Genomic DNA, 13,763 nt, shown 5'->3' on the forward strand with positions numbered 1-13,763 from the left:
TCTGTCCACGAAGATTCATTGCAAAGCAGAGGCGGACTGGAAAATTTGGAGGCCATGAACAAAGGGTTTCGCTGAATCCCAAATCCCAAGTCATGTAAACCCATCCTCTCCATAACTCCGTTCCACTTTATTTTGCCTTCCTATCCATCAATGTGAAGCTGAGGAAAATGCATGCATGCATAGTGTCTCAGAAAAGGATGAGTTCTGCCAAAAAAGGGGAAAAAGACAGAAACAAATCTTGTTAAACATGAAACACACCTCAGTTTTTGTCATTTGACTTCATTGGGTAACTGTTTTGAATTCAGCCATGAGCCAGAAACAATACTTACATGTTGTCTCCACACTACAAATAACAGAACTCTACACTGCAAATTCTCCAACAAATGTCCACCCATTTCCTCGTTTCTAATTTTGTGACATTCTAATGTTTCCTGTGGACTGCCACAAATCCTTGCACACAGTAACCCCATTACCAGACAAATCATCTAAACTTTGATTACTGTGGGAATCTGGTTACTGCAAAGCTATTATGTTAATCTGGTTATTCAATATAATTGGGTTATCGTGTGCAAGTAAACACACGGTAGTGAGTGTAGCAAGAGAGAGGAGAAGGAGAGTGACTCTCTGCCTTAGGGCTGAAACGGCTAGAATAGGAAAGCACCCAGATGGCAAAGCTGAGCATGAGGGGAGAGGCAGTGTAACATGTTATGCTTCACTGAAACAAGTAGGGCTATACAACGGAGTTTGCATTCATTTGCATTCCTGTGTCCTCCATTAACGTTTGATGTAATGATGTTAAATGAAATAATGCAGTGAAGGATGGAAGGGGCTCCCAAAAGTTTACTTGCCAGACGTTTGAGGATACATTACTGATGACAGAGAACAGGAAATACCAAGGTTCATTTCCCAATTAATTCAAACTTATATAAGAGGTTCAGCGATTATGACTATAGAGCCTATAGAGCCAAAAAAGATTGATTCAGTGCTTAATGTCCAATGGTAATTTAAGAATTTCAGTAATACGATGTAGATACAAAATCCTCTGCGGCTTGAATGCCATCAGATTACATTTGTTATCCCATAAAGCAGGTATTTACTGTATGGAAGAGCTACCATTTAGAATTGTCTGTATTATAGTATATATACATAATTCAATACAAGGACAGCACTCCAAGTGTACAGATTTATTCAGTTGTCACACGACTGCTACATGATACTACTATTATAGTGTAAAATACACATGGGCATATGGTGGATCTGTAGTTGTGGGCAGCCATAGTTGGAGCGTTTAGTTTAAGTGGGAGTGGTCTGATTTTCATCAACTATTCTGCATGCAAAATGTTCAGCACAGATGTCACGTTTCAAAACTGTAGACTGCAGTCCTCTCAGTTTTTCCAACAAAAGAATTATTGCTGGAATAATTAAACAAATGGACCCTATTAAGTGCAACAACAGCTGATCAATCAGGAATGATGCATTGTCATGTAAAATGCAAAATAAATGTTGCTCATTCAACGGGGAATAAAGAATGGTCTGGCACAGAGAGTTATTTTTCAGGTATTTAATAAAAGTCATTTGGGCTACTGCTTTTACATTTACAGTTGAGACATTCCGCAATTTTTCTGGGTAACAGTAACATGTCTGGACCATTTTGTTTATCTTAATGTTAACTTTGTACAAAACAAAAAGGCCAACATTATTTTTCTTTGTATAAAAAATATAAGTTAATTTAAATTTAACTCTAATTAAGAAAATAACAATAGTAATAATAGCAATAATAATCATAATCATCAATAATAATAATGTTAAAGATCATAGGCTAAACATAGTGCAGACAATGGTATATAACTGGTGCTGAAAAGTAGAAGGGACAGTGCAGTGTTATGGACTTAACCATGTTCTCAGGTGGGGTTGGAGTGGGGAAAGAGACAGTCAAAAGCTTTCTCTCTCTCTCTCTCTAACACACACACACACACACACACACACACATGCACACATATACACACAGAGTCTGAAAGTGCATAACTGCCAATCAATTCAGCGCCATCAGAGCATACATCTCAGTCTGTACAAACTAATTCCTAGATTGCACACAGTATACACCTATTACCGTATATATGTAAAATTATATATAAACTTCAGTTTAGGTGCATGCTTATTGTTGCTCTTGGTTGAAGCTTACTGGAAGCAATTCTGAAAAGTAAGAGAGCACATCATGGAAACTGATGGCGCACGGACCCACATGCTATCACAGAGGATCTGCAATCAACAAAACATTCATCAAAATGTACATTCACACCATTGGGGCCACAGTACCAGTTAAAAGTAAAACAAATTATTTGAGCGGTAATTTCAGTCTTTGAGGGACAATGTCCACTGGAATGACAGTTTCAGACAAAAAAAAAGTATTTTGGAAGATCTCAGAAACCCATTTTGAAAGACTCCAAATGTACCCTCTTGCAAGGAGTCGGAGAGTAAAGGAGGATAATTTATGTCCTTGGACACGAGAGGCCACGGATATTAGGGGAACTTCTATTACACACCTGCAAAAAGTCAACCAAACATTCTTGAGTCCCAGAGATAGACATATGATGCACTTTAGCTTAACAGCTTTGAAATTATTGGAAAAATATGAAGCTGACCGTTGTTGAGATTGACAACACAAAGTGTTCACTGTCATAAATGTGTCCCGCTACGGCTTTGAACCTGCAAGGACACCCATCTGTGTCTGTATAGTCTACAACTTATTCCACCCCCCACCTTTATTTAATTTATACCTCAATAATTCATCACGCCTTAAAGGGATAGTTCGGAATAACTGAAGTGAGGTTGTATGAGGTATTTATCAATACGCCCCTAGTTTAGAGAGGCAGGCGAGAGAACAGGCACGGAAGCTACTGTTAACGGCAGCTGAAAGATTTTAACCACCCAAAATAATCAACGTCAGTTTAAGTGTATTTAGTATATTTCACCACTTTACCTTGCCTTCAGACAGCCTTGTTTAAGTTTACACAGGGGGAACTGAAGCTGTCATTTATGCTCTCGTCAAAGCCACCAGACTCCAAAAACAGTCATTTTACCTTGCAGAACACAGGAGTTGCAGGTCTACTGCTGGCTCAATCAGTTAGTGTGTTTTTTTTTTGTTTCAACAACGGCAAAGAACAGCTTCAGTTCCCCCCCCCATGTAAACCTAAACAGGGCTGTCTGATGGCAAGGCTAAGTGTTGAACTATACTAAATACACTTAAACTGATAATGATTATTTTTATGTGGGCCTTTTTTTTGGCAGCTAAAATATGTTTAGCTGCTTCCCCCATCCTCCCTGCTTCTCCAAACCAAGAGTGCGCTTACTGCCAATTTCTGTAAATAATACACTGACGATGGATAAGTACCTCATACAACCCCACTTCAAAATATCCAAACTATCTCTTGAACCTGGTGTTATATATCAGGGTGCTGTCTAGACATTACATAAGGTTGTCAACATGTAAAAAAGTTTGTTGTGTCACTGCCAACAGAAATCTTTAGAATCCACTGGGACACTTAACCAACTTGTGCAGTATCCTCACTTTACTTGTGTTTTATTCATGGTAGAAATGATTACTGATTAATGAGGAGAAACCAGACTGTTGTGTAAAATAATTCATGATGCGATAGTAGCGTGGAAAATGCAATGACAGTGAAAATAAAATGGTTATGCAGGCTAGCCTTACAATAACCGATGCTATTTGTGCATCTTCTTTGTCTTATGGAAAGTCCTACAAACATTATTTCTGCTGGCCAGGGGTCAGATCCTGTTCCTAAATGCATGGAGGGGCTGGGGGCACTTCAGGGGAGTAACATTGTGACTCTCTTGTGACTGTGTTCACAAGTGCCGACATTATCCAACTTCCCTCGTCACAGTTCATCCACATTTTGTAGAATACGCCGCAGGGGGATTTCTCCACGTAGAATAGGCTGTATGTTTTTATTCAAGTACTGCAAAGGATTTTTGCTCAAAAAGTAATTAAAAAACATTTCGACGTCCACCTTCTCAGTAAGGTGGCATTAAACCATACATCTGCTCTACACATTCCTTCTGTCTCTGGGAATACCTTGCTGAAGTAGTGCACGTACGATAAACCTACCACAGAAGGCAAACAGTACCATTTAAAAAAAAAGCCTGAACCAACAACAAGATTTCACATATGTCTAGCCTGTGAAAGGTTCAGAGTAAGGCCTCTGCAAATACAAGACCATAAAAGAATCAGCTCATATAAAAAAAAAAATCATAACACAACATAAAACAGCCAAAATAAAACAACCGAAACGGCACAAGTCCATTCTACCAAATTAATTCCCGAGCTGAGTGGATGTAGAGTGATGGGTTGAAGTCCCTCCCCATCAGCTGTCTGTCAGTCTCTGGGATCGGTGAAACCGTCAGTGTTGACACCTCCGTCACCCAATGAGGTAACTGTGTGTTTCAAAAGTCAAGTCGCATTTAGCTGATCCGTCTCCTGCTAACACAGGATGTCGGTTCCTCTCCCTACAAAGTTCCTGGTCCGTGGTAGGACTCTAGTTGTATTCCTTTGGTGGGCCAGCAACCCCTTTGGTAGTCAGTTGTCCACCTTGACAGGACCTGAATCGCGAGGCTGGTTGGACACTATGTCCTGCACTTCTCCCCGCGATATCTTCTCCCACTGGCCCAGGTTCTCCCTGCAACAGCAAAATACCTCCTTCAGATTCCGATTCTGCATGTTGTGGGTTTACAATCAAAGGCATTGACTGATTGAAGACATTGAGTGTTTTTGTTCCTATCCCAGAATGATAAGCCGGTGTAGCCAGAACATACTTAACAGTGTATAAATGTTTATCAAGGTGAGAATATACCTGGATTCACCCTCTGTCTGAAACGCTCTGTTTTACCTCCTGTCTCCCGAAAAAGCCCGTTCTTTTCTCACATCAGTGCTCTCGGTGCCTCATCATCATTGCAGCCGGGGAATGCAATGTGTAACGAACTGTAGCAGCACTTTCTACCTATATATATAGAATAGTTGTGACATCACAACCGTACAGAAGTCCTGACGGCTCATTTAAAGGCACAGTTTCTGAATACAGGCTGTTTGCATTTCTCTGTGGATTGAAGGTACTTTCACCAAACTGTATTGTATGGGACCTGGGACCACAACTGCAGATGACATGAAATGTGCTTGGTCATTGTTCATTTTAACATCATTCTTAATGAATTTGCCAGTGCAAATTAATTAGATTAGTTGATCAATACGGTTTGGTTTTGGTTTGTATCAAAGTATTAACACCATTTGTATTTTCAGTGACACTCCTGGAATGTAAGTTTTTACACTCCTTATCACCTCTAATCTTATTTGTCTGGCCAACTGCGGCTGGTCAGGCAACGTCAGCACGCACGTCACTTGTTGCACTTGAAGATGTTGTTAGTGCATTTATTGGCAATATCAGATGTGAAATCAGAATAATATTGTCCAAAATACCTGTTTTTGATTATTTGGGGTATTTGACCATATTTACAAAAAAAGGATAAATTAAAAACACCTATACACCTCATTGGACCAGTCCCAGCCTGGTCAGATGCGTAAATGAACTGATGAAGCCTCTTGGATGAGAGGTGAAACGTCTTCCTAGACAAATAACCAAGTCCAGTTGATCTTGATTTAGATTAATTTGGTGATAACGATGGCCTGGACAAATGAGGATATTCACCTATAGTTATTGCTAAACAACTTCACTACGCTATATCCATTCTCTGTCAGCTCAAAATCTTGGCTTGGCTTTTTGTCAAGGCACACAGCGGAGGACTTTAAACTCTAGCTTTGAATACTTACTTGCAGGCTTTTAGAAGAGGATTGGATGGAGGGAAAAGCTCTGATAGTGTCGTGTAACATGGAACTGCAACAGCATTGTAGAATCCCACCTTAAAAAACAAACACGCAAACACAAAATTAACCAAACAGAAATATTTATGCAATGGTAAATGGGCTTGCATTTATATATAACGCCTTTCTAGTCTTCTGAACAGTCAAACACACACACACACACACACACACACACACACACACACACACACACACACACACACACACACACACACACACACACACACACACACACACACACACACACACACACACACACACACACACACACACACACACACACACACACACACACACACACACACACACACGTTCTCAGGCTCAGTTTTAGAGATTGAATCTAAGGAATCTAGCTTGTTGGGAAGGGGGCTAAATAACACTCCAAAGTTAGGCAAAATGTTGGCGAGGGAAAAACTGCCCTGGCCATCTTTACAGAGGTTCCTTGACCTCTGACCTCAAGATATCTGAATTAAAATGGGGTCTTTGGATAACCACAAGTCTCCCCTTTACAAACCACTTCATGCTAAACCCATGCAGTCTGGAGCAATAACCATGCAGTTTGTCTCATGCATGTGTTCTTTTTACCTTTTATGAATGGTGTATTTCTGGCTACTGGAGTCCCTAAAAAGTCTGAATTTCAGAAATTCGCTATGACTGAAAAGCTGAGACTCTTGTGTGACAATGTTAGTCCTCATAGTAGCCATTTCATTCTAGTGAAACTTGTGTCACTGTATAAAATCACTTGAGATTTTATTTAGACACATTAGTAAAAGTCAGTTCTTACTTGGCCTTGGGGAACCTCGTCCTTCTTGTCTCTGTCCATCATAGGGATCGGCTGAATCCCAATCTTCTTCATTTCATCTCCCTGATGATGAACAAAATAAAGACAGAAATTGCCTTTGACTAAACAGCACTACAGTATTTTGCACTTTAATTGTAGGACAGCTAGTAGAGGTCTGACTGTTACACTGGAAGCCCTAAAAGACAGTGAAACTGTTTAAACTCAGCCAGGATCCCACTGTACCTCAGCCCAGAACTCAGCATAGATGTCGTTGGCTGTGAGTCGTGTGATTTGCCATTGCTTCGTAACCGAACACAGGTCACATGCTGTCATCATCAGACCAATCACACGGTCCCTGGAGGGGAGCAAAGTCTCATTATAGCCATGAGGAGAAACTCAATGTCCTATTTATGTGCATCAGGTCCGTGTGTGATGCCATAAGACCTGGTGTGATCCTGACCTGACCTGACCTGTGTATCAGTGCGAGTCATGACCTGACCTGTGTGTGTGGTTGTTTAAATCCAGCGCGCTCGAGCCCAGCAGCTCGGACAGTTGCTGGTGGTTGTTGAAGTACAGAGCGAGGTCTGTGGCGATGATGGCCTTCCGGATAATCTCCAACACCTGCTCGTACTCGCTGGAATTCAGGTTGGAGAAAATATTGTGCCCTTCCAGCTATGAGAAACAAAGAGATCAATAAAAAAGCAAAAGCTCCACTTATGAGGCGTTCAGCTCAGCTAGATTACAAAAGGTTGTAATCTCACGTTCATCTCAGGTTCACACAGACCCTGGATGTTACAGAAGAGGGCACTCAGACGTAAATCATGTGATCCGTTCAATGAATTTGTAACTGACAATGTGTGTGTGTTAGTTTGTAAAAATTAGATTTCTACAAATGATACAGTAAAAATCTTAAACCTGAGTAAAAAATGAATTTATATATGAAGATTCTGTTTCTATTACACAGAAAACACAGCAATTGTTGCCCAAATTAGGATATGCGTATATGCTTAAATAAAGAAAAGGTCAAAACTCGTTATGTAAAGCACATTATTTCATAATAATAGTTAGAATTCAAAACACGATAAATAAATAAACTAGAATGACTGCCTTGTGATTGTATGCCTCCACCAACCAGTCAAGTTGCAGCTTACATCCATGTCTGTCCAGACTCATATAATATATGTAGTGAAGACTGTGGCGAAATGGAAGTCAAGGCTATATTGGCATGTATGACTCCAGTGAATAACCTCCAGTGAGAAACATGATGTCTTCGCTTAGAGGCTATTTTTTTTTTACGGATGACTACAGAGGACTGATAAAGAGCTTCATCACATGGTGCAACAACAATCACCTGAAGCTCAATATCAGCAAAAGCCAAATGAGCGATTGGTAGACTACTAGAGGAACAGGAGCCCCCTGTCCTGGTTGTCATCCAGAGAGAGGAAATGAAGACGATGGTCTCATACAAGAACCCCGTGGTCCAATTTTTCCCATAAATAGGAGTTGTACCTCATCTGAGTCGGGGTTGTCATGCTGTACAGATTGTTAAACCCAAGAGGTACATTTTGATTTGTGATATTGGGATGTATTAAACAATTTGATTAGACTTGAGTCAATATCCTTGAATGTTGTCACATGCAGCACAGCAGATCTATGGTGTCATAACGTCATAATTAGCATAGGAATTCCTGAGTTATGGCAGAAAACACGTTTGCTGAGGTCAGAGAGACTTGACCTTTGAACATCAGAATCTAATCAGATTATTCTTGATTCCAAGTGGACATTTGTGCCAAATTTAAAGAAATTCTCTAAAGGCGTTCCTAAGATAACCTGACAGATGGATTGATCCCATGATTCGCTTCTGATCAGCATATCGATCTTGGAACTCTTTGGAGATCTTTTGAGATGGGGCAAAATACTGGATGCTGATCTGTTTATCACCACCTATGTTGGCAATAGACGGGCCAAATCATCCTATCAGATCAACAAAGCGTATGACGTACAAACAAAGCGTTGAGGCAAAGCTCAGAAAGTAAACAACATGTCGGTAAAGGATATTTGCAGTTTGTGCAACGCAAATTTACGGAACGGGCACAATTACAGGTGCACAGTCCTATTCCAACAGAAGGATCCAAGAGAAAAAAGCGTTAGCGAGCGGCTAACAGGATAAGGGCTGTGTTTGCCCATCCACACTAACACAAAACCCCAGAGTTTTTAAAGATTCTTATTTTGGGGCAGTTTTCCAAGCCTTTATTATATAGAACAGACGGGAAATGGGGCAAGAGAGAGATGGGGAGACATGCAGCAAAGGGCCAGAGGTCGAACCTGGGTATGCTGCCTCGAGGACCTTCAGCCTCTTTATATGGGGCAACTGCTCTAACCACTCAGCCACAGGCTGGGTTACTTAAGGTTCTAAAGGTACTATACCAAAAGTGTTGGAAATGGAAATGCTTTAGTTCTGGATAGTGGAGCTCTACCTGTAGGATGGAGACAGTCTGAGAGAAGTGGTGTTGCTCCATGGTAGAGCTGGAGTACAGAGCAGCCAGTGGATGGTCAAACTTCTGCAGGTATGAGTTGCTGTAACCCCGATGGTCCAGATCATGACACAGACAGGCTATCAACAGACCCTTTTTCTGTAGACCAGAGCAGGGAAGACAAGAAACATGGATCTTAAAATCACAACGGACCCCAAATGCTGATCCAAGTTTTTATTTATTTTTATCTTGGAGCATTAAAAACCCAAAAAGGAGCAGACCTCTAGCTCTGTGAACATCCCAGAGGTTTTCTGTAGGATGGCGTACATACAGTGTGCCACTGTCACCGCGTGCTTCCAGTTGTGGTAGGGCACACGCCGGTAGTTCTTCCGTACTGACATGGTGAACCGACAAAGCTTCTCCAGCTCAAAGCTATGCACAGAAAAAAAGAATGATTAACAAATAATCAATGGGAGATTTGATGAAGGGCTGACACTGACATTGTCGCGACACAGTGACACCGCACCTGCTCTTTCCACAGGAGTTGTGAACCATGTAGATAAAGACAGCAGGCCAGATCTCCTCAAAGGGACTAATGTCAAAGTGGAACCTAGAGGAGGAGGGAGGAGGAGATGGGAGGAAAGTCTTAAATTAGCGGGGACTTAAGTGTATGAGGTCTGGCACAAATTCAGGGACATTGAGTACTGATTCCGAACATTTATGGAGTTACCCATAAGGAAATAACTAGTTGCATAGATAATAAAACAAATTATGCAGCGGGAATATTTATAGATTGATAACATATATCATGACATATTACTCAGATCAGAGGGGTTTTGCTCAGTATGAAACTGGTAAAAATTTGTACAAATAGGTAACAGAAATCAACATGTTTGGGTATTACTTGTGGAGTCCCGCAGGGGTCAGTATTAGGCTCTAAATTGTGTGCTCTATATAGTAACTGAAATTAAGTATATCATGTGCCTGTTCCTGGCCTGTGTATGATCCTGAACCCTTCTGGACCCTGTCATTGTCACTTTCACAAACACTGTAGACCCAACCCCCGAAACCTGAAAGGACACTGACATTTCAATCTCTTTATAAATGGGTGCAGGGAGGTTGAGCTGGGTAAGGGTCTTCCATTCCTCTGATGTGCAGATGCTGTGATAAGACAGTTTTTCCATTGTCACTCTGTAAATGCATTCAGAGTGCCGGATCCTGTGGTACATCTGCAAAAACACACAATACAGGAATAAATCTTTTAAAATGTCCAGAGAGAAACTGAACAGTCCAGCTACTTTATAAATACCGGGCGAATATCTCATGTATTTGTTGAATTCTTTCAGTATCACAGTTGGAATTTCCAAAAGGGTCAGACACAGTTAAGTTATCTGCAACGGTCCTGTATCATATTTTATCTGTCTCCGAAAAAGTTTCTCGACATCTGTTTTTTATCCCTGTCCCCTTCGCAGACAGACAGGAACAGACAGGCAGGTACAGGCGCCAAGCTTCACACCTTCCACCATAAATCAGCATAAATCAAGAGCCGGCCCCAGTGAGTTTCCTAGAGACGCAAGGCATAAATTAAAGCTAAACATAAATCCTGTCAGCGGACGGATGCAGACTGCTTGTCTTAAAATATTAACATGCCTCATCAATTTTAAAACCAACTTCGTGACGCTGCTCCTGCGTAAGTTTGTCGCACGAGATGACGGTGAGTCAGGGCCCCACAGAGAGGAGAGGCACTGACAGACAGACCACACAGCGCTGGCTTCCAGAGTTTATATATGAAACGTCTGTGTGTTCCATGTAGGGGATAATCATCGCCGTCAAAAAATAAGCCTTTATTCAGATTTTTGGAGCAACGGGCCCTTTAAATAGAAGCCGTTGGCACATCTTTGGAGGACAAATGAAATGGTTTCTCTGACAAATAGGGAAACCCACAGCCTAGTAACAACTGCAACGAGCCTTCCAGCTACAGTATGAATTTAGGGCAGTGATGAGGCCACTACGTCCAAAAGGTTTTCTGAAAATAAGAATCAAGTATTCATGGCCATGAAGTATTATTAAATTATTATTATTAAAATATTATATAATCTACCTAAACTGCAAAAGACAAGGAGCAGGCTTGTGCAGACAGATATAAGAGAATGGATTATGTTTTGGCTGTTGGAGAAAAATTTGTTAGTTGTTTAAATATTTTAAGACCCAATCCAGTTGACTCACATTTGCACAGTGTAAGGCCAGAGCACAAAAGACAGCAAACATCTTAAAGTTGTTCTCATCTGTTTTAGTGAAGGCACTTCCGCTTAGCTTGTTCACCATCTGCACCACACCTATAACGCTCCCCCTGCTCACGATTGGCATACACAGGATGTTCCGCGTGGTGTAGCCGGTTTTGAGGTCCACCTCTCTGTTAAGGAAGACATACACAAATATGGTGCTTTTATAATGTGAACCATACGGTAGAAGTGCAGCATGTTTAACTCGGGATGTACACTAAAGGCCTCTATAAAGAGTAGTATGACTAGTGTTTTATCCTAAATTCAGGATAATAAGTAGAGTTTACCTATTGAACCGGGGGTCTGCATAGGCATCCGGGATATTTAAGACTTCCCCTGTCTGAGCCACTTGGCCAGCTATTCCCTTCTCTATAGAAAACCTGAAGGGAAAGAGGAAAGGACAAGAGTTAGCTTCGTGGATTGCCCGTCAAGGCCTCTCAAGTCTGTCGGCGCTTGGTAGAAGGGTGAAAAATCGATAATAAATCAATATTCTGAAAATCCATTTGAAAACCTGATTTCAAAAATGCAATTTACAACTACTTCTACTCAGAGGATAAAAATCGTGATGATCCACTGGAATGGTACAAAATCAGCAGGTCATTGGATTTTCCCCCTGCTTTTCTATTGACAGATAGTTGGAGTCTCAGATCAGTGGAAGCATTTCTTTGTGAGCTGTCTTTGTCACAAGAGGACCTTGTTAACTGCACACTATGGCACCCTAGAATGTCTTATAGGAGCAGGAAACACACTTCTGAATATGTGTAGAGAAAAAAAATGAAAATCATTTTTAACTGTTCTCCTTATTCAAAATAATCTTTTCAATGAAAATCTGTATAAACTGAAAACTGTGACCCTTATGTATCTCCAAGATGAACACAGACACTATCAAAATAACACTTTGGCACACTATAGGGTAAAGGGTAGAAAAGGTTAAATCTTATACACCTAATTTCTTTGGTTTTCCTAAAGACAGGTTTGCCTTCTTTCTCTTCCCCAATATCGAACAGGTCCGAGTACAGTTCTTTGTTGTTGTGATCTACCTGGAAGAGTGCGCACCTGTCGGCATTCACCAGGTTTTTTGCATATATCTGCAAAACAACACCAGGGACAGAACTTTATTAGCAACACTGAGGGTTTAAAAAAACCCTGAAGAAACAAAAAAAAAAAAATTACAACTAGCACCTCCAATGAGATCAGAAACATCACTGTAGTTTAAATAGTTGGTTTATGTTTTTTTTTTATAAATTAAATAGTTAAATATAGTGAATTAAAAAACACACAGTATAACTACAGGTCATTCCAGTTCATTTCAGTGTGTGAACCGGATGACTTGAATGACCTGAGCTGACACCACAGTCAAGGCAACAAAATACATACAAACAGAGAGGTGGATTTTAGTAGAAAATGTTCTACTCTCACCCAGTTTACTTTTGTTTTTTAAAATATTGCAAACTGAAATATTGCCTATTTTAGGTTTTAGCCAAGTCTAAACATGTATGTCTATGTATCTATTATACAGATAACAACTTATTATCTAGAGTAATACTATTATTACCATATACTATTATGTAAATGAACGTATTATCAGTAAAACATTAGCAGTGCCCCTCAGGTACCAAGATAGCCTGTGTTTTTAACACACAACCTAACACACACTCCCAGGATGTGTAGCCTTGAAGACAATGTGAATGAACACATACTTGCAGAAATCACACTCACCATAATATGTTCAAGTAGAGAATCTATTGCCACAATGTTATCAAAGTATGTTCTGTGCGAAAAGAAGAAATGGCGCATTGAGATGTTGACAAATGGGAAGCTCTGATGACGTTCACATTCAAGACATGAAAGCTAAGTTGCCTAAAAGGCAGTCATTTCTTTGTATTGTGTGAGCAGAAAGTTTTATTTAACGTTTGATCCGACATAAGAAAAACTAACTTTAGAGCCCATATCTTAATGTGGTTATACAGGAAAACATGGTGTAAATACACTTTTTTAAATGTTTTCATTAGCATTCATTTAGTTTTACTGTCTCAACAACAGCTCTTACTTTGACACATCTAGTAGGAAGTCATTGAGCTCAGTCTGTTTGGCAAGGCCTCTGCACACCTAGAAACAAAGAGAAAATAGGTCACGACCTGGCACCGAGGCATATCACACATACAGCATCCCGCGTGTACTGTCAACAAGCTAACCTGCTATCTACACACATGGCTGTGGGCTACCTTCATGAGTTTCAGTAACAACACAGTGTTTTACAGTGATCAGCTAACCAAGCGTCGGTGCTGCAGTACTTCCACCACTTGCACCGCTCACCGAGGCTCAGAGGTCCACTA

The 13,763-nt window shown here is 40.6% G+C and overlaps 1 protein-coding gene across 4 annotated transcripts in view; it reads right to left on the reverse strand.

Moving 5' to 3' along the window:
* Positions 1–1,574: 1,574 nt before the first annotated feature.
* The window catches only part of pde10a (phosphodiesterase 10A), a 59,129-nt gene continuing 46,940 nt past the window's right edge, over positions 1,575–13,763 (reverse strand). For all 4 annotated transcript variants that reach the window (XM_083923130.1, XM_083923129.1, XM_083923132.1 and 1 more), the window contains exons 9-22: positions 13,478–13,536; positions 13,147–13,198; positions 12,373–12,515; positions 11,715–11,807; positions 11,372–11,558; positions 10,232–10,374; positions 9,672–9,755; positions 9,427–9,577; positions 9,149–9,304; positions 7,171–7,343; positions 6,915–7,026; positions 6,675–6,755; positions 5,840–5,928; positions 1,575–4,694 (exon numbers count right to left, since the gene is read on the reverse strand). In XM_083923130.1, the coding sequence (XP_083779256.1) occupies positions 4,595–4,694; positions 5,840–5,928; positions 6,675–6,755; positions 6,915–7,026; positions 7,171–7,343; positions 9,149–9,304; positions 9,427–9,577; positions 9,672–9,755; positions 10,232–10,374; positions 11,372–11,558; positions 11,715–11,807; positions 12,373–12,515; positions 13,147–13,198; positions 13,478–13,536 (1,623 nt within the window). In that variant the 3' untranslated portion in view covers positions 1,575–4,594. The remainder of the gene's footprint in view (positions 4,695–5,839; positions 5,929–6,674; positions 6,756–6,914; positions 7,027–7,170; positions 7,344–9,148; positions 9,305–9,426; positions 9,578–9,671; positions 9,756–10,231; positions 10,375–11,371; positions 11,559–11,714; positions 11,808–12,372; positions 12,516–13,146; positions 13,199–13,477; positions 13,537–13,763) is intronic.

This window comes from Echiichthys vipera (genome assembly GCF_963691815.1).
Source record: "Echiichthys vipera genome assembly, chromosome: 11".
Classification (NCBI taxonomy): Eukaryota; Metazoa; Chordata; class Actinopteri; order Perciformes; family Trachinidae; genus Echiichthys; species Echiichthys vipera.